The sequence below is a fragment of the Neoarius graeffei genome, chromosome 12, assembly GCF_027579695.1.
Source record: "Neoarius graeffei isolate fNeoGra1 chromosome 12, fNeoGra1.pri, whole genome shotgun sequence".
Classification (NCBI taxonomy): Eukaryota; Metazoa; Chordata; class Actinopteri; order Siluriformes; family Ariidae; genus Neoarius; species Neoarius graeffei.
Window position 1 is genome coordinate 36,267,702 of NC_083580.1, and position 25,852 is coordinate 36,293,553.

Genomic DNA, 25,852 nt, shown 5'->3' on the forward strand with positions numbered 1-25,852 from the left:
CACAGCAGGAAGTCTATCAGTCTCATCGCCATTTCCACCATTTCCACTATACTAAAACACAGAGCTGACTGCAACTCTGATCCTGCATTTTGAGCTAATTTATCATTATGCTACAGAGATGTGTTGCTGACGGGTGTAGCAACATGACAGAAGGTGGATTTTATGTTGCATTCATGGCCCAAGCATGTTCAAACTGCAAAGATTTGGACGCGTTTTGCGAGAAATTCAAAGGCACATTGGGTGCCTACAAAGTGGTCTGCCCATTTTACTGAAAACTCATATGAAACCTCTGCTCTGTTGAGGAGCGTTGGCTATAACCTGTGTGAGTGGGGAGCTGTGTGAGATGGCTGCCTCTCCAGTAGCTCTGTAGCTTTTAGCTCTTTAAACCTCTTTTTTCCACCTTTTTTACTTTTCTGCCCTTCTTACGAAGACATAGTGTGTTTTACTTGTATCACATGGATATTTTTAACTTTAACACGCAACCAGGAGCCAGTTTTCTCGCTTATTCAAGAGAGGAGCTGCTGGCCCTGAAAACAATGGGATGAGCCGGAATACAACACCCCATCCCAGCGGAGCTGAGGAGGAAATCCAGGGGCTGCAAAGCCGGGGCTAAGCTAAAGGCTAGGCTAGCAGACAACCGGTGGTGCTACAAACCATCCATTCCCTCTGTGATCATGGGGAATGTGAACTCATTGCCGAATAAGGTCAATGAGCTATCCGCACTGAACAACCAGCAGATTTATCGGGAGAGCAGCTTATTTATTTTTACAGAGACATGGCTAACACACCTTCTTCCAGATGCTAACATGGACCTGTGGGGATTCACTGCTGTGAGAGCTGACAGAGACACTAAAGCATGCGGGAAAGGCAAAGGTGGGGGACTCATCATTTACATGAACAACCACTGGTGTAACCCAGGACATATCTCCATAAAGACAGTTTTATGTTGCCTGGACTTGGAGTTGCTAGCTGTTAGCCTGCGGCCATATTATCTGCCGAGGGAGTTCAGTCATGTGATCACCATCTGTATTTATATTCCTCCGAGGGCAGATGCAGCTGCTGCATGTGAGAGGATTCACTCTGTTACAGCAAGGCTGCAGATACAGCACCCTGAGGCATTTCTGGGGACTTTAATCATGCTACTTTGGACTCTACTTTGGCTGCTTTTTACCAGATTGTGGACTGTCCAATAAGGAACAACAGGACAGTTGACTTGCTGTATGCTAATGCGAGGGATGCATACAGAGTCACACCCCTCCCCCCACTAGGGAAGTCTGATCATAACCTGGTTCGTTTACAGCCGAAGTACACCCCCCTGGTTCAAAGGCAGCCTGCAACAACTAGCTCCATCAGGAGGTGGTCCCCTGAAATGGAAGATGCCCTCAGAGACTGCTATGACATCACGGACTGGGATGTGCTGCTTAGCCCACACTGTGAGGACATAGAGGGGCTGACACACTGTCTGATGGATAACCTCAACTTCTGTGCAGATGTGGTTTCCCCCACTAAGACTGTATGGTGTTATCTTAATAACAAGCCATGGGTAACACAGGAAGTCAAAGTTGTCCTCAACAGGAAGAAGGCCGCCTTCAGGAGCAGGGACAGGGAGGCAATGAAAGCAGCACAGCAGGAGGTGAAATGCTGCGTGAGGGAAGCTAAGGACAGCTACAGGAGAAAGATGGAGCAGAAGCTGAAGGAGAACAGCATGAGAGAGATCTGGGAAGGTGTGAAAACCATCACAGGCCACAATACAAAGACCAGAGTCGTTGAGGGGACAGTGGAGAGGGCGAACGAGTTGAATGACTTCTTCAACTGTTTCAACCAGCCCACGTCCCCCCCCACCCTTCCCTCACTGTAGTTATCTCTCCTTCTTCCCTCAACACACCTCCCCCCAGTCATCACAGCAGCCCCCTCCTCCCCCACCTCAACACAGACTTCTCCATGCATTACTGCAGACCAGGTCAGAGGTCAACTGAGGAAGCTTCACCCCAGGAAAGCAGCAGGCCTGGACAAGGTGTGTCCCCGACTAATGAAGACCTGCGCTGCTGAACTGGGTGAACCACTCCAACGCATCTTCAACCTCAGCTTGCAGCTGGGGAGAGTGCCCACCCTCTGGAAGACATAATGCATCGTTCCAGTTCCCAAAAAGAATCAGCCCAGTGAGCTGAACGACTTCTGACCGGTGGCACTCACTTCACATCTGATGAAGACATTGGAGCGGCTCTTCCTCAACCTCCTCAGACCCCAGATACAACATGCCCAGGACTGTCTGCAGTTTGCGTACTGGGCAGGTGTTGGTGTGGAAGACACCATCCTCTACCTGCTACACCGAGCCCACTCGCATTTGGATAAGGAAAATGGCACAGTGAGGATCCTCTTCTTGGACTTCTCAAGTGCCTTCAACATCATCCAGCCCCTTTTGCTTCAGGACAAACTGAACAGGATGCGAGTGGACCCCTGCCTGGTCACCTGGATCTCCAGCTACCTCACTGACAGGCTGCAGTACGTCAGGCTGAAAGAAATCTCATCTGACACTGTGATTAGCAGCACCGGAGCACCCCAAGGCACGGTGCTGGCCCCTCTTCTCTTCACCCTGTACACCGCGGACTTCTGCTACAACTTGGAGCTTTGTCACATTCAGAAGTTTACTGATGACACAGCCATCATTGGGTGTATCAGTGACGACAGAGAGGAAGAGTATAGGAGCCTGGTGAGGGACTTTGCTGTGTGGTGCAACAGGAACCATCTGCAGCTCAACATCTTGAAGACCAAGGAGCTGGTCATTGACTTTGGGAGGTCCAGACCAAGGTCATGACCAGTTCTGATCGAGGGAGTCGAGTTGGAGGCTGTGGATTCCTACAAGTACCTCGGGCTGTGGCTGGACAGCAAGCTGGACTGGACTTGCAACACCAATCACTTATACAGGAAGGGACAGAGCAGGCTATACTTCCTTAGGAGGCTGTGGTCCTTTAACATTTGCAGGAAACTCCTGTGGATGTTCTATCAGTCTGTGGTTGCCAGTGTCCTGTTTTACACCATGGTGTGCTAGGGGGGCAGCACATCCAAGAAGGACACATCCAGGCTGGACAAACTGATCAGGCGGGCCGGTTCTGTGGTCGGCATGAAGTTGGACTCTCTGGTGACGGTGGCAGAGAAGAGGACTATGGACAAACTATTGAACATCATGGACGATGCCAGTCACCCTCTACACACTGTCATCAGCAACCAGAGGAGCCTGCTCAATGACAGAATGCTCCTTCCCAAGTGCAGGATGAACAGACTTAAAAACTCCTTTGTCCCTCATGCCATCAGACTGTACAACTCCTCTCTGGGGGGCAGGAGGGGTAACAGGAGGACAGAGGACGGGAAGGAGCAGTAGCCTAGCTTAACAATAAGCAATACTGGACAATGTGCAATATAAAGTGCAATATCTTTCCTGCTGGCCCTCCTTTTTTTCTTCCCCCCTTCCTCTCTTCCCCATATCTTATTCTTTTTATATTTGTATATGTAAATACTTAATTTAATTTATCTAGAAGTTTTTTCTCTATTTTCTATTCTCTGTTTATCCTGTAATGATGCTGCTGGAACCTTAATTTCCCTGAGGGAACCCTCCGAAAGGGATCAATAAAGTTCTATCTAATCTAATCTAATCTAATCTAATCTAATCTAATCTAATCTAATCTAATCTAATCTAATCTATAAACCCATATTGAAAGAGGTTGCAGTACCAACAATTTAAGGAAAAGAAAACTACAAGAAAAGGAAAGTATGTATGTATGTATGTATGTATGTATGTATGTATGTATTTTTTAAAAAGGAAAGTAAGTTCAGTTGCCCCAGTTCTCCTGGAGTGTGAGCTGAGGGTTGTTGGTAAAACCTGGGATGGAATGGGGCGTGACACCATAGCGCTCAGGCAGTGACCTCCGCGTGGTTGTTGCTAAAACCGGTGATGTCCCATCCCGGGTTTTAGTAATTGCCTGAGCCGAGCAGTAATGGCGGAGTACTCAGTATGGAGAAAATGGAGAATGAGTGGACCAGCCATCAGATTTCTTTGCTGGATATGCTTGCCTCAGCAGCAATATCTCACCCTTACGTGGAAGAAGTGAATGAACGGAGAACTGAATGAACAACTGAAAGTCAGATTGTTTCAATACAATTGGCTGCAAGATCAGCCTTCAAGAAGCAAGAACACAGACAGATAAGAAACGACTCACATTTGGATACAAAATAACAAAAATAACAACACGTTCTTTACCTGCATTTAGATTAATACATGTAACTTATATTGTGTATTTAAGTTACTGGTATAAGATTATTTAATTTGCTTCAGAATGTGATTGTCTCAGTTCATCTGATTATTTAATTAGCCTTTTATGTTTTATCAGTGAAAATGAATGCATGTACATGTATGTTGCATGAGTTATAACACCTATCCTGTTTTAATGAGAGTCAACCCACAATCAATGAAGTCAAATCAGTCTTAGTTGAGCAAGTCGGTAACGGTATTTCTTACTTTTACCAGAAATTTTTATTTATATGACTTTGGTCTATAGCTGTAAAAGGTCTCGGCCTTAAAACCGGTTCCCACAGTGACGTCACGCACTCGGGCATGGCTGGCTCAGCAGGGAAGCTCGAATGCCAACTTTGCGGTCAATTTTAACTCTCAAAAATATATTTTTTATTCCCATTTATGCAGCATACAAGAGTCAAGGATGGAGATACTATCCACTCAGAAATTTATTTACAAATAAAGGTTCTGCTATCTCCTTTAAATTCAGAAGGCAAATGGAGGAATGCCTTAGTGGTGCCTTAAAGTTCTGCTAAGCTCATTGGAAAAGCAATGTGCTCAAGCCCAACATTAGGTGCATACAATGTATTAAATAAAAAAAAACCTTTCATCTCTGTTTTAACTATAAACAGCTGACCCATCACTATTTCCTCTGTGTGCAAAATGCTAGCTCCTGTTGCTGGAGAAAATGAAACTGCTACTCCTCCACTTAGATTTGTGCCATGACTATGACATGATTGTGCCATCCATCCAAATAGCCCACTTGACTTCATTATTGATGTTACTATGTTTTTTTTTTCTTGTAGAAAAAGAATATGCCTTTTCTTTGGTGTATTGTGTCAGCTACAAGGGCACATTTACATTCTGCTTCTTCCACTATTGATGTTTAAAGAACCCACTTTCAGCATCTCCTTGTGAAAAAAAAGATGAAGTGAAGAAAGCAAAGCAGTATTTGTAAATTGGAAATGACACCATGACTACAACAACAACTTTATTTATCACACATACACATAAACACAGTGAAATTCCTCTCTGCATTTAACCTATCTGAAGCAGTGAACACACATATGTGCACACACATGAGCAATGAGGGCGGCACAGTGGTGTAGTGGTTAGCGCTGTCGCCTCACAGCAAGAAGGTCCTGGGTTCGAGCCCCGGGGCCGGCGAGGGCCTTTCTGTGTGGAGTTTGCATGTTCTCCCCGTGTCCGCGTGGGTTTCCTCCGGGTGCTCCGGTTTCCCCCACAGTCCAAAGACATGCAGGTTAGGTTAACTGGTGACTCTAAATTGACCGTAAGTGTGAGTGTGGTGGTTGTCTGTGTCTATGTGTCGGCCCTGTGATGACCTGGCGACTTGTCTAGGGTGTGCCCCGCCTTTCGCCCGTAGTCAGCTGGGATAGGCTCCAGCTTGCCTGCGACCCTGTAGAAGGATAAAGCGGCTAGAGATAATGAGATGAGATGAGACATGAGCAATGAGCACACACATACCCATGCTAAAGTGCCCGGGGAGCATTTGGGTGCCTTGCTCAAGGGCACTTTAGTCCAAGGCCACCCGCATGTTAACGTAACCACATGTCTTTGAACATATCAAATGTTGAAACTGAGAAATTTTATTGTTTTTTGAAAAATACATGCTAATTTTTAATTTGATGTCAGCACCATGTTTCAGAAAAGTTGGGATGGGGGCAACAAAAGATTAAAAAAGTTGTGTAAGGCTAAAAAAAAGATTATGTATAAAAAGAGCATCCCAGAGAGACTGAGTCTCTAAGAAGTAAAGATGGGTAGGGATTCACCACTCTGTGAAAGACTGCATGGGCAAACAGTGCAACGATTTAAGAATAATGTTTCTCAGTGTAAAATTGCAAAGAATCTGGGGATCGCATCATCTATGGTACATAATATCATTAAAAGATTCAGAGAATCTGGAGAAATCTCTGTATGCAAGAGAAAAGGCTGAAAACTGATATTGGATGCCTACGATCTTCAGGCCCTCAAGCGACACTGCATTAAAATCAGACACATGTCTGGAGTGAAAATCATTGTATGGGCTCAGGAACATTTCAGAAAACAACTCATTCCTATAGCCAGAAACACCACCACCTTCTCTGAGCCCAAGCTCATTACAATGGACTGAGGTGATGTGGAAAATTGTCCTGAGGTCTGAGAAATCAAAAGTAGAAATTCTTTTTAGAGATCATGGACACCACATCTTCCAGGCTCAAGAGGAAATGGACCATCTGGCTTATCATCAATGCACAGATCAAAAGCCAACATCTGTGATGGTATAAGGGTGCATTAGTGCACATGACATGGGTAGCTTGTACATCTGGGAAGGCATTATTAATGCTGAATGATACGTACATACACGTTTCAGAGCAATATGCTGCGATCCAGACAAAATCTTTTTCAGCGAAGGCCTTCCTTCTTTCAGCAAGACAATGCCAAACCACTTTCTGCTCATATTAAAATTGCATGCCTCCGTAGTAAAAGAGTCCAGGTGCTAAACTGGTCTGCCTGCAGAATGGAACAATATTTCTCTTTCAAAATTACAGCAATTGGTCTCCTCAGTTCCCAAATATTTATAGAGTGTTGTTAAAAGTAGAGGTGATGCAACACAGTGGTAAACATGCCCCTGTCCCAGCTTTTCTGAAACATGTTGCTGACCTTAAATTCAAAATGAGCATATATTTTTTCAAAAAGCAATAAAATTTCTGTTTCAACATTTTATATGTTGTCTTGATACTATTTTCTATAAAATATAGGGTTTCCATGATTTGCAAATTATTGCATTCTGTTTTTATTTGCACTTTATACAGCATCCCAACTTTTTTGGAATTGGGGTTGTATATTGCATCAGTCATATTAAGTGACGCCGAGCGCCAATGGAATGGCGCGATAATGATGTTGAATCTAAATTGCAGATGTGGAAAGTAACGAATTACATTTACTCACATTACTGTAATTAAGTAGAATTTGTGTAATTTGTAATTTTTTAAGTAGTTTTTGAAATGGGTAATTTGTGTAATTTGTGTAATTTGTAATTTTTTAAGTAGTTTTTGAAATGGGTAATTTTACTTTTACTCAAGTACATTTTGAACCAAATATTTTACTTCGCTACATTCGAAAACCGCCCGTTACTGAGTAAAACAAATTAAATGCGGGGAAAAAAAACAATTGGCCTGAATTGAAAGGAAAGTGGCACAGGCGCGGAATATCCATATTAGCCTACATGTACGGTTGGATGATGGCTGGTGCTGAGGTAGCTGAGCAAGAGATAGAGGAGGTCACGGAGGAGGTTGAGGATTGCCAAGAAGAGAATTCCCGTGGAACAGATGCGCTGGACAGCGAGGGAAATCCTTGGCCGTATCTCAGCCAGTACTTGGCATTCAAACGCAAACGAGGTAATAACATAATAATAATAATGCAATGCAAAATGTGCCTGCCCCGCCGTACAGAGCTATCAGTTTACAAAACTTCCACATCAAATCTGCGGAAGCATGTGGTGGTACATAAGTAGATATGTGCATTTACCTGTGTATCCCAAACGTTATATTTATTGTTTTGTTAAAACCTTCCACTGTTGAGTAAAATGTGCCTTCATTATCAATTCTTTTGGCCGCCTAGCATCCATATTGATCACTAACGTTTCAAGTGAAGTAGCCTAAATGAAATGAATCACCTCACATTTACAAATTTGTTTTATCAGAACAACAGTCAGAAATAATATGAGTGTTTGGTTTTAGTTGCAATTGGTCTTATGAAAAAATCCTAATTCATGTATAGACTAGCTCCTGGGTTGTTAGCTGTAGCCTAGACTAGAGCTTTGGGAGGTCACTGATAGGCCATCAAAATAACAGCTAGATTGGGAATGCAGGCTTTGCAGGCCTTTGAGGATGTTCACTAAATGTGACATTAAAATGATAAAAGGGTGCTATGGATTTCTTCGCCTCCATGAAGACCAGAAGGGGAGAAAGGAGTTAGAGGGCTACCTTGCCTGTGTTTCAGAGAGCATGGACTAGAGCCCTGCACTCCCGCGGGAGTCCCGCAGGACCCGACACAAAGCAGTGCGGCGCGGGACAAATTTTGAAAGCTCATTGCGGGCGCGGGCGGGAGGGAGAGTGCACAATGCGGGCGCGGACGGGAGAGGTGATAAGCTGCAGTCCCGCTAACTAAAAACGTGTTTAAAATAAAATTTATAAATTATTAATTTATGTCTATCATCTATAATTTGTGCTGGATATTTTATTTGGCATTAATAAAAACATTTTAAGATGCCTAAATTTGCGGATGTGGTCTAATCTCGCGTACGTTTCCGATTCCTTTCCGCTCTTCCATGTTTGAGATCTCTGATCATGGCAGAAGAGCAGAGCTCCTCTAGTGAAGCTCATAGTGCTTCAGAAGTAAGTGCTGCTTTAAAAAGAGGTACATTTACCGTTAAAAAGTCAAGAGTATTAGTCCTAAGTATTAAAAAGTATTTAAAAAAGTATTAAAAAGTATTAACTAGTATTAAAAAGGACTGTGTATCGCACAGATTGTTCAATTTAAAGCTAGAAATAGACAGTGTATAATCTGAGGAGCTGGTTGTGGTTGTGCAGCACTTCATATGAGAGGAGAATGAAATCGCGGTTGGAATCATAACGCCACAGACTCGGAAGTGGGAGTGCGAGTGCGCAAAGCGAGAGCTGTCAATCAAAGCGAGAGCTGTCAATCAAAGTGAGAGCTGTCAGTCATGAGCGCATACAGTGCTCAACTTGGAATGTGTCAGCAGAATGTCAGAGTCTAAACAATAAACTTACAATAAATGAAGGATCGGTCAGTGGAGAGCTCAGCTAAGCTCAGCATGTTTAATTCCCCAAGCCAATGACAAGAACTTTCGTGAGAAATAACGCGAATGTCTGCATCATGCAGGATTTGCGGGCGGGAGCGGGACAAAATATGGCAGGCGGGAGCGGGACTGAAAATCATAATTCTTTGCGGGAGCGGGCGGGAGCGGGACTGCACAATGCGGGAACGGGCGGGAGCGGGACTGAAAATTCTGTCCCGCGCAGACCTCTAGCATGGACCTTCTTAACTCCTTTCCAAAAATAAAAAAACTTTCCTTGAAACTCAACACAGGCCTTCCGGCGTCAGCTGCCTGTGAGCGCCTTTTCAGCTCGGCTGGTTTATTGTTTACCACAAAGAGAGCACGGATTAGTGCAACAAACTTTGAGAATCAGCTCCTGCTGAAACTCAACAAGAGCTTTTCAGTTTAATGTTTTAGTATTCAGTGGACAGGACACTTTATTTAATTTCTTTTATCAGCAATCAGTGTGTTCATTTTTCAATTAAGACAATTGATATAATTTATGTTTGCTATAGAAAGAAAAAGAGCACAGTTTGTTAATAAGGAATTGCTCAACATTTTCACTCTCTTGAATACTTTGTTTGATTTTGGTTTTCTTTTCTTTTTTTTATTGTGGTGTTTGAGTTGGACCATACAGTTCAGAATTTGGCACTTTGCTTAAAAATGTTTTATGGGGTGGTCTCAAAATTGTTTGCACATTACCTCTCGACAGGTTGCAAACATTATGCAGTTAATTTGTCAATTATATTTTCTATATAAGGGCGGCATGGTGGTGTAGTGGTTAGTGCTGTCGCCTCACAGCAAGAAGGTCTAGGTTCGAGCCCCGTGGCCGGCGAGGGCCTTTCTGTGTGGAGTTTGCATGTTCTCCCCGTGTCCACATGGGTTTCCTCCGGGTGCTCCGGTTTCCCCCACAGTCCAAAGACATGCAGGTTAGGTTAACTGGCAACTCTAAATTGACCGTAGGTGTGAATGTGAGTATGATTGGTTGTCTGTGTCTATGTGTCAGCCCTGTGATGACCTGGCGACTTGTCCAGGGTGTACCCTGCCTTTCACCCGTAGTTAGCTGGGATGGGCTCCAGCTTGCCTGCGACCCTGTAGAACAGGATAAAGTGGCTAGAGATAATGAGATGAGATTTTCTATATAAGGAAGAGCACAGTGTTACTAAGGAATCGCTTAGCTGTCTTTAAATCGTGAGAATCCTGGACACTTTTTGAATTTGGTTGGTTTACATTTCATATGTGTCATTTAGTAAGTCTGCTTTAGTGGCTTTAATAGCTGGCATTTGTCAGTAAAGAAAAAAATGGATGATAGAATTTACAAGTTATGCCACTTGTACTTGAAAATGGGGTAGTCCAAACAAAGCTTTATACATTATACTGCCTGAAAGGTTATTATGTGGACTAATAGTTCATTAAAAACAATTTGATTTATGACTTGTCCTTTCTTTTTTTTACATCAAATAATTGAAAGTAACTAAGTAACTTTTACTCAAAGTACATTTTAAATTGAGTACTTTTTTACTTTTACTCGAGTAGATTTTTAGATGGGTACTCTTACTTGAGTAGAATTTAAGCAAAGTGAAGATACTTTTACTTAACTACAATTTTTCAGTACTTTTTCCACCTCTGCTAAATTGTTTCACTCTATATATAGTTTTCACATGACGTCACAGAGTCGGGGATTCCCTAGTGGCATCCATCTTGTGGGTCAAGCTTACTGTACGGGTCACTGAGCACACATTGTAACGCGCGAGTACAAAGTCTTCAAAAGAACCCAAGCAGGCTATTTAAAGCTAGCAATGGTGCACACCTGTTGTATTCACGGCTGTCGTAATAGGTCAGATGATGACGTCAAGCGGAGCTTTTATGGAATTCCCACTGTACGGGAGCACGAAGGTGAGCAAACAAAGAAACTCAGCATACAAAGGAGAAATCTATGGCTTGCGAGAATCAACCGCAAGGATTATCAGCCTTCCAAACACAGCAAAGTCTGCTCCGATCATTTTATAAGTGGTAAGTTGTTTAAATAAACAATCAATTGCAAATCCGTTACAGTCCATGAAACATAGGAAGTATAAGGATGAGAAAAAACAGTGAATCAGAAAGCTGCGCACATTTGCGCAGCTTCGCGCAAATGTGCGCAGCTTTCCGATTTAAATCAACTCGATATTATACACACACATATATTTATATGCAGTGTTGAGAGCTCTAAAATTCCAATGTTTACATACCTTGGCTGTAATTAGGACACGACTGTCACTTGTTTTTATATGGTGGACTTCACCGACCCAGCCACAGACAAAATAATTGTATGACTCCAGCGACTTGTATGCTTTGAGGTCGTCAAGTGTGTAGGCACTTTTACTATTCACGAAATAGTTCACAATATCAGGGTACGATATGGATGGCAGCCCTGCATAGTCACTTGAAAATGCATCTTTGTCCACTTCGTAGGGGTCAAGTCCCCCAATCAAGGCCAGTTTGGCTGCATACCGTTGTCGTGAGATGTCGTCCAGTGTATCTATATACTTCCGTTTGCTTGATTTTGGCGATATTGATCTTTATTTTAGAAAACTGAGTATATAACTTCATAAATTCGTCCGAGATAACGTAGCCAGTAATAGCGATGGTCCGTTTTGTTTGCCCCACAAGATGGCGGCTGGAGGGTGTTCCCCAGAATGCCGTGACGTCAGTGAAAACTGTATTGCGCCATTCCACTAGTTCTCATTATGGTTCTAGCCAGTTGGCAATGAGGTCACATATTATAACATCACACCAATGTTTGTTTAAAAAAATATGCTCTGGTGATCATGAATAATGAATTCTCCAAAGAAAAAAAGAACCGCAATGATAACTCGTTCAAGGCAACTTGGTCATCAGATCATCTATGCATCAAAGCATTGAGGCAAGGTGAGAAGCACTGCAAAAAATGATATCTTGGCAAGTAAAAAACCAGCTTCTTCCAAGATGTCTTACCAAGTAAAAATATCTGTCCATGCAGAAAGATAAGTTCACTGGTACTGAGTAATTTTCTCCTCAAATTCAATTTTCAATTTTCTGCAGCGCATACATTTTGTGAAGTATGTTGGTCTGATTTCCCGATTAATATTCTTCAAATATGCCACTCAGAATGTGGGAGAATGCACCATTTTACACCGTTTTTTTTTTTTTTTTAAATTCCAACCCCCCCGGATGTGCTTATGACAGAAGGAGAGACATAAAAAAACAAAGGGGGAGTGTTCTAAACTTTTTATGACCAATGATTTTACGTTTTGTTCTCAGTTTTATGTTAAGTTTTCAAAATGCATTCTTTTAACTTGTGATTGTTCATTATTATTTGACTTTATTTGTAGTTCTTTGTTGAACAGTGTGTTAAACAGTGTTTACAGTAAACAGTTTTACTCCATCTAATATTTAATGAAGCAAAGTCAGTGGATTTCTGTTCCCTTTTCTTTTGATTAGTTGTACATCAACATCCCTCGTGTTACTAGCATAAGGTATCAGTTTAGTTTTTCAAATTTACATGGCAAAAGCAGAATAACGCTGCATTGTTTTAGCATTGTGGCTTGAATAAAATGCAGTCCGTTGAACTTGTCTGAGTTTGGTTTTAATTGATTTTTCTGAGCTACAGTCCCATTCTACAGGGGTGCCACAAGAAATTTTGGGCTCTGTGAAAGAATATATCATCAGCAATTACTTGCTTGCTTCTGGAAATTATTTGGTAACATCCTAGGTTACATACTCACAATGTAATATACATATTTACAGTTGGATTTTAAAATCATTTATTTAAGTAATAAATATAGTTATGTTTTCTATGGCATGAAATATGGTCTTAAAAATGTACAGTGAAATCTGGAAATTTGAGTATGGAAAAGTATGGAATTTTGAAATGGAAAATCGGAGCCATGTGCTTAGGTTAGTAAACTTAACAATCATGCATTAAAAATAGGAAACATGATTATTAAAATAGGCATCTGTTTGTGTGTGTGTGTGCGTGCGCACTTATTTACATGTGCTATAAAGTCAACTTATGGCTTTATAATAGTATTGGTGAATTAATAATGAGTAGTACAATTTTTTTTTTTTTAGCAATGTCACAACCAGCTCTCTCTGGAGTCAATGCATATTTGAAGGCATGAACATGTGTGGGTGTTTCTAAACAGCAAATCCAAGAGTTGGAGGCAACCCTGTATAATGCACTGCAACAAGATAAAGTGATCAAATATGGTGAGCCGCTGAATGAGCTGCAGAGGGATGAGCTGCGCACAGCTGTGGAGAAGCTACGACGCCAGATGCTGAGGAAGAGTCGCGAGTATGATTGCCAGGTTCTGCAGGAGAGAATGGAGCTCCTCCATCAAGCCCACCAGGTAATGTGCCACTATATTAAAAAAATCAAATTCCATTGAATTTCATGAAAAATGTAATAAAAATAGATTTTGGGGTTGGCCTTTAACCCAAGTGAAGGTCCGTTAGATTAGCTTATCCAGAATCTAGGGATTTCATTCACAATATGTAAAAACACTGTGTTAGATAAACCAATACAAAATCATCTCATGTATCCAATGCTGCTGAAAGTCCTTGGAAATGTAGAGGGTTTTTTTTAGATGAGGTAGTGTCAGTAAGCTGATTGACTCATCAGTAGGCTATAAATGAGAAAAACAATGGACAACCCCAAGGACATTTTTTTTTCCTTTTCAGGTAGTAGAAAGTGAAACAAAAATGACTGATTTATTTAAGACATCACGTCTTGCTGACCTGCTGTACATGCACATGTTAAAGCTGGTTTGTTTGTTTATTGTTCCTTTCATAGTTTTCTATCGCTTTATTTTGCTTTCCTGAATGTGGTGTGTCCAACCCAGAGTACGTTTCAGCATTGAATATTGAGTAAAACTCTTAAATATATTTTAAAAAATTCAGTGCCAAACAACAGAAAATAAAAATGGATCCATAGACTTATGTGGGTCAAGATTTTCAATGAATGTGACTCATTCATTCATTTCTCACTGCATATGACTCACACACAAGGGTGTTTTAATAAAGAGCACTGCAATACCACAGCGATGGCTGACTACTGGAAAATGGGATGGCATGGGTAGGCAAGTCACGTATTAAGCATGGCATTTAGGAAAGTCTACTCAGAGTAGCACAGAATTAAAAAAAAATTATGAACCCTTTACATTTGGAATTTTCCATTTAAAATTTTGGGTTGCCATAAATTGCAGATAACTGCAGTTTCAGTTATCAAGCAACCGGGGGTCCCACTGTAATGGAAATCAGCTTTAGCAAAGGTGAAATGTCTGTTAATTTCATGAAAGTCCTTGTAAAGCCCATTCAGAAATTTATTTCTAAACACATTGTACATGTTAGAAAAGAGTTGCTGAAAGTATGGAGAAAGACTGAAGTATGTAGTACTAAATTATGGCATCACTGTTGTGGCATCCCCTAGCCCTCAGGCTCAGACTCCGGAGACAGAATTGTGGTGGAAACACAAGTGCTCTTTTATTTACACATGTGGTAAGGAGTGGGGAATAGGGAATGAAGGTGTGAGGTGCAGGTGAATCTTCCTGTCCTGGTGCAGTAATGTCCCTTGGAGACTGTTGAGGCTCCACTGCTCCAGAGAGGCATTGGGAAGGAGAGCCACTTCAGTCCAAAGATGGGTGAGTGCTGTTGTCACTGGAGTCTGACACGAAGAGCAGCACAGACTTTCTTCCTCTCACCATCCTCCTACTCACCCAACTTGTGAAGCAGCATTATTTTGTATCCTCTTTGTGCCTTGTGGAGGGTGATTGAGCATCTCAGTTAACAAGCTCCAGCCATGCAATGTTGGGTGTCCCCGCTCTGCGGCCATGTGTGTGTGGTTTACAAACAGTGGTGCTGGGGCGGCACTGTCTGTTCAGCACCACCACTGCATGGAGAGTGGGGCACTCTTCCTTCAACACTAAGGTCAAGGCTTTTTTATTTGTCATTTCAACCATATACAATGGTGCTTGAAAGTTTGTGAACCCTTTAGAATTTTCTATATTTCTGCATAAATATGACCTAAAACATCATCAGATTTTCACACAAGTCCTAAAAGTAGATAAAGAGAACCCAGTTAAACAAATGAGACAAAGATGTATTATACTTGGTCATTTATTTATTGAGGAAAATGATCCAATATTACATATCTGTGAGTGGCAAAAGTATGTGAACCTCTAGGATTAGCAGTTCATTTGAAGGTGAAATTGGAGTCAGGTGTTTTCAATCAATGGGATGACAATCAGGTGTGAGTAGGCACCCCTTTTTTCTTTTTTTCTTTTTTTAAGAACAGGAATCTATCAAAGTCTGATCTTCACAACACATGTTTGTGGAAGTGTATCATGGCATGAACAAAGGACATTTCTGAGGACCTCAGAAAAAGCATTGTTGATGCTCATCAGGCTAGAAAAGGTTACAAAACCATCTCAAGAGAGTTTGGACTCCACCAATCCACAATCAGACAGATTGTGTACAAATGGAGGAAATTCAAGACCATTGTTACCCTCCCCAGGAGTGGTTGACCAACAAAGATCACTCCAAGAGCAAGGCGTGTAATAGTCAGCGAGGTCACAAAGGACCCCAGGGTAAATTCTAAGCAACTGAAGGCCTCTCTCACATTGGCTAATGTTAATGTTCATGAGTCCACCATCAGGAGAACACTGAACAACAATGGTGTGCATGGCAGGGTTGCAAAGAGAAAGCCACTGCTCTCCAAAAAGAACATTGCTGCTCATCTGCAGTTTGCAGAAGATCATGTGGACAAGCCAGAAGGCTATTGGAAAAATGTTTTGTGGATGGATGAGACCAAAATAGAACTTTTTGGTTTAAATGAGAAGTGTTCTGTTTGGAGAAAGGAAAACACTGCATTCCAGCATAAGAACCTTATCCCATCTGTGAAACATGGTGGTGGTAGTGTCATGGTTTGTGCCTGTTTTGCTGCATCTTGGCCAGGATGGCTTGCCATCATTGATGGGACAATGAATTCTGAATTATACCAGCAAATTCTAAAAGAAAATGTCAGGACATCTATCCTTGAATTGAATCTCAAGAGAAGGTGTGTCATGCAGCAAGACAACGACCCTAAGCACACAAGTTGTTCTACCAAAGAATGGTTAAAGAAGAATAAAGTTAATGTTTTGGAATGGCCAAGTCAAGTCCTGACCTTAATCCAATCGAAATGTTGTGGAAGGACCTGAAGCGAGCAGTTCATGTGAGGAAACCCACCAACATCCCAGAGTTGAAGCTGTTCTGTACAGAGGAATGGGCTAAAATTCCTCCAAGCCGGTGTGCAGGACTGATCAACAGTTACCGGAAACATTTAGTTGCAGTTACTGCTGCACAAGAGGATCACACCAGATACTGAAAGCAAAGGTTCACATACTTTTTCCACTCACAGATATGTAATATTGGATCATTTTCCTCAATAAATAAATGACCATGTTAAATATTTTTGTCTCATTTGTTTAACTGGGTTCTCTTTATCTACTTTTAGGACTTGTGTGAAAATCTGATGATGTTTTAGGTCATATTTATGCAGAAATATAGAAAATTCTAAAGGGTTCACAAACTTTCAAGCACCACTGTACAGTTGGTACAGTACACAATTAAAATGCAACATCTCTCCAGGACCATGGTGTTACATTAAACATCACAGCACTACAATACAACATAAAGTGCAAGAGTGCAATGAGTGCAAACATTGCAGACAATAAACTACACAAATAACAAAGTGCAGAGTTGAGCGTGCATATTGAGGTAGGATATGAAAAGGGAATAAATAAATGTAAACCTTGTGTGTGAAAGACATTGTAAACATTGTAAAGCAATAGTGCATTAGTGTCCAATGGGCACAGACTGCAGTGTGAGTGGTGTGTTCAGCAGTCAGTGAGTATCAGTCCAATCCCTCAGAGTTGAAGTCTGATGGCATGAGGAATTGAGGTAGTATATGAAAAGGGGAAAAAATAAATATAAACCTTGTGGTTGCAGTGTGAATGGTGTGTTCAACAGTCCATGTGTTATCAGTCCAGTCTCTGAGTTGAGGAGTCTGATGGCATGTGGAAAGAAACTGTTAGAGTCTGTTTGTGAAGGCCCGAATGCTTCGATACCTTTTTCCAGATGGCAGGAGGGTGTGAGAGGTGTGTGGGGTCGGCCACAATGCTAGTAGTTTTCCCGATGCAACGTGTGGTGTAAATGTCCATGATGGAGGGAAGAGAGACTCCAATGATCATCTCAGCTGTCTTCACTATCCACTGTAGGGTCTTGTGATCCGAGACAGTGCAATTTCCAAAGCAGACCATGATGTAGCTGCTCAGAATGCTCTCAATAGTCCCTCTGTAGAATATAGTGAGGATGGGTGATGGGAGATGGATTTTCCTCAGCCTTTATAGTCAGTACAGATGCTGCTGGGCTTTCTTGGCTACGGAACTGGTGTTGAGGGACCAGGTGAGGTTCTCTGCCAGATGAACACCAAGGAATTTGGTGCTCTTGATGTTCTCCACGAGTGAGCTGTTGATGTACGGTGGAGAATGGTCACTCTGTGCTCTTCTGAAGTCAACAACCATCTCTTTTGTTTTGTCCACATTCAAAGACAGGTTGTTGACTCTGCAACAGTTATCAGACTGGTGCATCTCCTCTCGGTATACCGACTCATTGTTCTCACTGATGAGACCCACCACAGACATGTCATCAGCAAACTTGATGTCATTCGAACTGTGTCTTGCTGCACAGTCATGAGTCAGCAGAGTGAACAGCAGTGGACTGAGCACACAGCCCTGGGGGGCCCCAGTGCTCAGTATAGTGATGCTGGAAGTTCTGCTCCCAATCCAGACTGACTGAGGTTCTTCAGTCATGAAGTCCAGGATCCTGTTGCAGAGGAAGGTGTTCAGGCCCAGCAGGCTCAGCTTTCCAATTAGCTGCTGAGGGATGATCGTGTTGAATGCTGAACTGAAGACTATGAACAGCATTCATACATATGTTATTGAAGTTTTTACATGTTTATTCAAAAATGAAAGTGAAACATACAGACAGACACTAGGTGGCAGTATTTCCTGTCTTGACTTCCATTGTCAAATTACTGTATTACAACACTCCCACTTAATTTTACAATGAAATCAAGACATTTTTTTCACTAAATTATATTACTTAGGAGGATAGTTAAACTTAAACACTTTCGGGACAACACTCCCTATTTACTCAAATTAGCAAGATTCTTTTTCTTCCTTTTTACCTTGTTTACAGTTTTCTTAACTTAGACTATTCAATACTAAACAGTACACCTTAACAAAATTACACAGCACAAAGTCCAATCTCTCTCCTAAGATACTCAAACCTTTGCTTTGCTAATGGCTTGGTCAAGATATCTGCCTTCATGTCTTCTGTAGGACAATATTGCAGTTGAATTTGTCCATTCTGCACACATTCACGAATGTAGTGATAACGAATGTCTATGTGCTTTGTCCTTGAATGATCAACTGGATTCTTCGCGATGGTGATAGCTCCTTGGTTATCTTCCAGGATCACGCTAGGCATAGCATCCATTCCGAAATCCCTCAGTAGTCATGTAAGCCAGGTACACTCCTGTGCTGCCTGGCTGAGAGCGACGTATTCAGCTTCAGCTGTTGACAGTGCAACTGTTGACTGTTTCTTGCTGAGCCAACTCACTGCTCCTCCACCCAGTATGAAAACATTACCGGTTGTAGAGCAACGGTCATCCTGATCTCCAGCTCAGTCAGCATCTGAGAACCCGACTAAAGTTCCAGACTCTGACCGCTCATACTTGAGAGTGAGGTTCACGGTGCCCTTTAAGTAACGAAGAATTCTTTTCACAGCAGTCAGATGTGCAGTAGTTGGATCTGCATTGAACTTTGACACAATACTCACTGCTTGTGCTGTTCTGGTCTTGTGGCCATTGCAGCATACAGCAGACTACCTACAATGGACTGATCAGTACTTGGGTTCACTGGCTTACTGACACCATCATTTCTTTTTAACTTCACATTTGCATCAGCCGGGGTTGTAACTGGATTGGCTTTATCCATTCCATATTTCTGAAGAATGGCTCCAATGTAATGCTTCTGGTGAAGAAACACACAGTTCTTTGTCTTGTCTTGGACAACTGAGATGCCCAATATGTAAGACAGCTCACCCATGTCTTTCATCTTGTAGCGCATCTTCAGAGCAACTTTCAACTTATTCATGCTTTCTATTGACTCTGTAATCAGAATCAAATCATCAACATACACAGCTAGTATCTCTAGTTCCTGTTGAGATCTCACGAACACACAGGGGTCTGATGTGCTCTGTTTGAATCCAATATTCTTCATGAACTCTGTGAAAGTCTTACTCCAGCAGCGAGGAGACTGCTTAAGCCCATAGATTGGCTTCTTCAGTCTACACACTAAGTGCTCCTGGCCTGGTTTGGCATACCCCTCTGGTTGCTCCATGTAGATTTCCTCCTCTAGATGTCCATTTAGGAATGCAGTTACGACATTCATCTGATGAACATGTAGATTATTCTGAACAGCAAAGGACAGCAATGTATGAATGGAACTGAATTGTACCACAGGTGAAAAAGTTTCATCGTAGTCATCGCCATATTTTTGTGAGTAACCCTTAGCAACAAGCCTGCACTTGTATCTCTCCACTTGTCCATCACTATGATGCTTGACTTTGAACACCCATCTCGAGCCTATGGCCTTGCGATCTCTTGGTAAATCCACTAAGTCCCAAGTTTCATTATCAAGCAGCGACTCATACTCCAAGTCAGCCGCTTCCTTCCATTCCTTTGCATTAGGACTCATCATTGCTTCCTTTAGTGTTTTTGGTTCTGTTACACAACAGACATTGGCATAATGTTCAACAGTCACTATGTCAGCAAACTCATCATATCCATACCTCTTTGGAGGCTTTCTGATTCTGATGCCTTCTCTTGGAGCTTCATTGACAGGTGCCTCATCAACTGATGCTCCCCTTTCATCTGTATTCATGGTAGTCTCATTCTCTGAACACAAAGCTTCCACTTCCTGTTTCCAGTCAAAGTCTGATTCATTGAAGACAACATCCCGACGAATTAGAATCCTCCTTTTCTCCTCATCAAACAGGTGGTAACCCTTGGCATTGTTTGCATATCCCACGAAATGAAGCTTCACAGCTTTCTTGTCCAGCTTTCTTCTCTCTATGTCTGGGACATGTGCATAGGCTACACAACCAAACACTCTCATGTGACTCACATTCGGCTTTTTGCCACACCATCTCTGGTAGGGGGTCTCTTGCTTTAGAACAGATGTGGGCAGCCTGTTCTGTATGTAAGCTGCTGTTGCTACAGCCTCAGACCAATAAGTCTTTGGCAACTTTGCATGAGACAGCATACTCCTAGCTGCTTCAACTAAAGACCGATTTTTTCTTTCTGCTAGACCATTTTGCTGAGGTGTATGAGGTACAGACATTTCATGATGGATGCCTTGAGCCTTCAAGTATTCTTGAAATTCTGTGGATGTGTACTCCCCACCATTGTCTGTTCTCAGTCTCGTGACTTTTTGTCCACACTCATTTGAGAATGTTTTTTCAAATTCTTTGAACTTGCTAAGCACTTCACTTTTCTGTTTCATGAAGTATACTGTGGCAGCGGGGGCATGGTCAAGCACCGGTCTGTAACAGGAGGGCAGAGCCAGGGAAGGTAAGTGGCAGAATCACTACACCTGACGTCAATTAACCTGTGTTTGTGTGTGTCTTCCCAGTGACCGCGCCCTATTTAAAGAGGAAGAGCAGAGAGCAGAGGAGCTTCCCCAAACCAGACGCCTGTTGTGTGTGTGTCTGTCTGTGTTTTCGAGCCAAGTTACTACTGAAAAGTGTGACAATAAAACGGTTTATCAAGCTGAGCTCTGTCCTGCCATCTTCTGTGCTCCGCCCATACACAAGAACTGGCACAGTGGTGCCGAAACCTGGGACTGGAGCACCAACGCTGAACCGCCCCATGGAGTCTTCCCCGTTCGCCGACCTGGTCCACGCCCTCGCCATGGCCCAGCAAAGCCAGCACCAGGCACTAGTCACACTCCATAAGGAGCAGGAGCAGCCCTTCGAGGCCCTGGTGTTGGCCCAGCAAGAGGACCGACAGGCGTTCCGGCACCTCCTCACATTGGCGGGGCCAACCGACGCTTCCACTGCGGGCCCGTCCCCCCTCACCCTGACAAAGATGGGCCCACAGGATGACCCCGAGGCTTTCATCACACTCTTTGAGCAAGTCTCGGAGACCTCGGGGTGGCCAATGGATCAGCGCGTGGCGCGCCTCCTCCCCCTGCTGATGGGAGAGGCGCAGCTGGCTGCGCTACAGCTCCCCACCGACCGCCGGCTGGCCTACACGGACCTTCGCCGGGCCATTCTCCAGCATGTGGGGCGCACCCCCGAACAGCAGCGCCAGCGCTTCCGCGCTCTGCGCTTGAAGGAAGTCGGCCGGCCGTTCGCGTTTGGCCAGCAACTCCGGGACGCCTGCTGGCAGTGGCTGAGGGCCGACAACCACAACGCCAAGGAGATCATCGATCAGGTGGTGCTGGAGCAGTTCATCGCACGCTTGCCCACAGGAACCGCGGAGTGGGTCCAGTGCCACCGCCCGGCGTCGCTGGATCAGGCCATCGAGCTGGCGGAGGACCATTTGGCGGCTGTTCCGGCGGCAGGACAGCAGACAGCCTCTTCTCTTCTCTTCTCTCTCTCCCCCTCCTCCTGTGTCCCGTCCTCGCCCCATTCCCCCACCGCGGAGGCGGGGGCTGGCACCACCCCAGCCGGCCCGCCACACCCATGGTGCCCTCCTGTTTTTCCCTTCTGTGTCTGTCTCTCCCCCCCCTCAGGTGAGTGAGCCCCCAAACACCAGTGCAGAGAGGAAGCCCGGGCCGGTTTGCTGGCGCTGCGGGGAACCGGGCCACCTCCAACAGCAGTGCACGGCAATGGAGGTGGGCGCGGTGGTTAGGATCCCTGACGCTCCAGAAGCTGCCCTCGATCGGGCCGGAGCGTATCGCATACCGGTGAGTATTCAAGGGGATACATATCAGGCATTGGTGGATTCTGGTTGTAATCAGAACTCAATTCACCAAAGCCTGGTGCAAAACGAGGCATTGGGGGGAGCACAGGGGGTGAAGGTGTTGTGTGTGCATGGGGACGTTCACAGCTACCCTTTGGTGTCAGTCCACATTTGTTTCCGAGGGGAAAAAGTTATAGTGAAGGCGGCGGTTAATCCTCGCCTTACCCACTCTTTAATTTTGGGGACTGATTGGCCAGGATTTCGGGATTTAATGACACACTTAGTAAAGAGTGGGTCCTGCCATTTAACAGGGGGAGGTCCCGGTGTCGCTTTGGCAGGAGCAGCTGTCGCAGAGCCGTCTACGTCATCTCCATGGCAGAGTGAGGAGCCGCCAGCCCCTCCTCTCTCTGTTGGGGAATCCCTCGCAGATTTCCCATTAGAGCAGTCATGAGACGAGACTTTGCGGCATGCGTTTGACCAAGTGAGAGCAATCGATGGTCAAACGCTCCCGCCGAACGCCACCCCGTCCTTCCCCTACTTCGTGATTATGAAGGATAGGTTATACCAAGTGACGCAGGACACTCAAACTAAAGAGCGAGTCACGTAACTTTTAATTCCAAAGAGCCACCGGGAATTAGTATTCCAGGCGGCTCACTTTAATCCCATGGCTGGACACTTAGGGCAGGATAAGACACTAGCCCGAATAATGGACCGATTCTATTGGCCGGGGATTCACGGCGATGTTCGTAGGTGGTGTATGGCGTGCCGCGAATGCCAGTTACTAAATCCAGCGGCCATTCCAAAAGCGCCTTTGCGCCCTCTACCATTAATCAAGACCCCATTCGAAAGGATTGGGATGGATCTCGTCAGGCCATTAGATCGGTCAGCACGAGGGTACCGCTTTATATTAGTTCTGGTGGACTATGCAACACGATACCCGGAAGCAGTGCCTATGCGCAATATCTCAGCACGCAGTATTGCAGAGGCGCTCTTCCGCGTTATCTCCCGAGTTAGAATCCTGAAAGAGATTCTGACTGATCAAGGCACCACATTTATGTCACAGACACTGCGCGAACTGTATGGGTTATTGGGGATTAAGCTGATCCGCACCAGCGTGTATCGCCCACAAACAGACGGTTTAGTGGAACGGTTCAATCACACCCTCAAGAATATCATTAAAAAATTCGTAAGTGAGGACGCACGTAATTGGGATAAGTGGCTCGAGCCCTTGTTGTTTTCAGTGCGAGAGGTCCCCCAAGCCTCCACGGGGTTCTCCCCGTTCGAATTATTATATGGGCGTAAGCCGCGCGGCATTCTAGACGTGCTGCGGGAAAATTGGGAGGAGGGACCTTCACAAAGTAAGAACGAAATTCAATACGTTATGGACCTGCGCGCAAAACTCCACACGCTCACCCACCTAACCCAGGAGAATTTGCGGCAGGCCCAAGAACGGCAAGCCCGCCTGTACAACAAGGTTACGCACCTTAGGGAGTTCACACCGGGAGATAAGGTACTCGTACTGTTGCCCACTTCGAGCTCCAAATTGATCGCCAAGTGGCAAGGACCCTTTGAGGTCACATGGCGAGTCATCGACTACGAGGTGAGGCGAACGGACGGGGGGGGGGAGGCGCTACAGATTTACCACCTCAATCTGCTTAAACTCTGGAATGAGGAGGTCCCCATGGCGTTGGTGTCGGTGGTTCCGGAGAAGGCGGAGCTGGACCCGGAGGTTCAAAAAGGGGCATTGGCATCACGTACCTCTTCGGTCCCCTGTGGAGACCACCTCTCCCCGACCCAACTCACGGAGGTCGCCCAGTTGCAGACCGAGTTTTCGGATGTGTTCTCGCCCCTGCCCGGTCGCACTAACCTCATAGAGCACCACATAGAGACGTCCCCGGGGGTGGTAGTGTGTAGCCGCCCTTACAGGCTACCCGAACACAAAAAAAGGTGGTTGGGGAAGAACTTGAGACCATGCTCGAAATGGGCATCGTCGAGGAGTCCCACAGTGACTGGAGCAGCCCGGTGGTCTTGGTACCCAAGGCCGACGGGTCGGTCCGGTTCTGTGTGGACTATAGAAAAGTCAACGCGGTGTCTAAATTCGACGCGTACCCAATGCCTCGTAGTGATGAGTTGCTCGATCGACTCGGCACTGCTCGCTTTTATTTGACACTTTATTTGACGAAGGGATATTGGCAGATCCCCTTGACTCCACTATCCCGAGAAAAAACGGCCTTTTCCACACCGTTTGGTTTACACCAATTTGTCACACTTCCGTTTGGGCTGTTTGGGGCGCCTGCTACGTTTCAGCGGCTGATGGACAGGGTCCTCCGGCCCCACACCACCTATGCGGCCGCCTATCTTGACGACATCATCGTCTATATTAATGACTGGCCGAGGCACCTCGAACATCTAAGGGCCGTCCTTAGGTCGCTGAGGCGAGCGGGCCTCACAGCCAACCCGAAGAAGTGTGCGATTGGGCAGGTGGAAGTACGGTATCTGGGCTTCCACTTGGGCAACGGGCAGGTGCGTCCCCAAATTAACAAGACCACAGCAATTGCGGCCTGCCCGAGGCCCAAGACCAAAAAGGGGGTGAGACAGTTCCTGGGGCTGGCTGGCTATTATCGTAGGTTTATACCTAATTATTCGGACGTCACCAGCCCGCTGACTGATCTCACTAAAAAGGGGGCACCAGATCCGGTCCAGTGGACAGAGCAATGCCAGCGGGCTTTTTCTGAGGTAAAGGCTGCACTGTGTGGGGGGCCACTTTTACACTCCCCTGACTTTTCTCTCCCCTTTATGTTGTAGACCGATGCGTCGGACAGAGGGCTGGGGGCGGTTTTGTCCCAGGAGGTGGAAGGGGAGGACCGCCCCGTCCTGTACATCAGCAGGAAGCTGTCGGTGCGTGAGGGGCGCTACAGCACCATAGAGAGTGTCTGGCCATCAAGTGGGCGGTCCTCGCCCTCCGGTACTACCTGCTGGGGCGCCCTTTCACCCTCTGTTCGGACCACGCGCCCCTCCAGTGGCTCCACCACATGAAGGATGCCAACGCGCGGATCACCCGTTGGTATCTGGCACTCCAACCCTTTAATTTCAAGGTGGTCCACAGGCCGGGGGCGCAGATGGTCGTGGCGGACTTCCTCTTCCCTCGGGGGGGGGGGGGGGGGGGGAGTCGGCTGCAGGCCGGACAGCCGCCCAGCCTGAGTCGGGCGGTGGGGGTATGTGGCAGCGGGGGCGTGGTCAAGCGCCGGTCTGTGACAGGAGGGCGGAGCCAGGGAAGGTAAGTGGCAGAATCACTACACCTGACGTCAGTTAACCTGTGTTTGTGTGTGTCTTCCCAGTGACCACGCCCTATTTAAAGAGGGAGAGCAGAGAGCAGAGGAGCTTCTCCGAACCAGATGCCTGTTGTGTGCGTGTCTGTCTGTTTTCGAGCCAAGTTACTACTGAAAAGTGTGACAATAAAACAGTTTATCAACCTGAGCTCTGTCCTGCCGTCTTCTGTGCTCCGCCCATACACAAGAACTGCCACATATACCTTGCAGCATCTTGAGTAGTCATCAATAAATGTCATGAAGTACTTTGATCCACCTATGGATTCAGTCTGCATGGAACCACAGACGTCACTATGGATCAGCTGTAGCTTGCGCCTGGAACAGATTTCTCCCACTGGCTTGAAAGGCTTTCGAGACAGCTTGCC

The 25,852-nt window shown here is 45.0% G+C and overlaps 1 protein-coding gene across 6 annotated transcripts in view; it reads left to right on the plus strand.

Moving 5' to 3' along the window:
• Window positions 1-25,852, plus strand: part of jakmip2 (janus kinase and microtubule interacting protein 2) — a 601,961-nt gene that overhangs the window by 513,682 nt on the left and 62,427 nt on the right. For 5 of the 6 annotated variants that reach the window (XM_060935818.1, XM_060935821.1, XM_060935822.1 and 2 more), the window contains one exon: window positions 13,295-13,498. The exons of the other annotated variant lie outside the window; for it this stretch is intronic. In XM_060935818.1, the coding sequence (XP_060791801.1) occupies window positions 13,295-13,498 (204 nt within the window). The remainder of the gene's footprint in view (window positions 1-13,294; window positions 13,499-25,852) is intronic. 6 annotated transcript variants of the gene reach the window in all.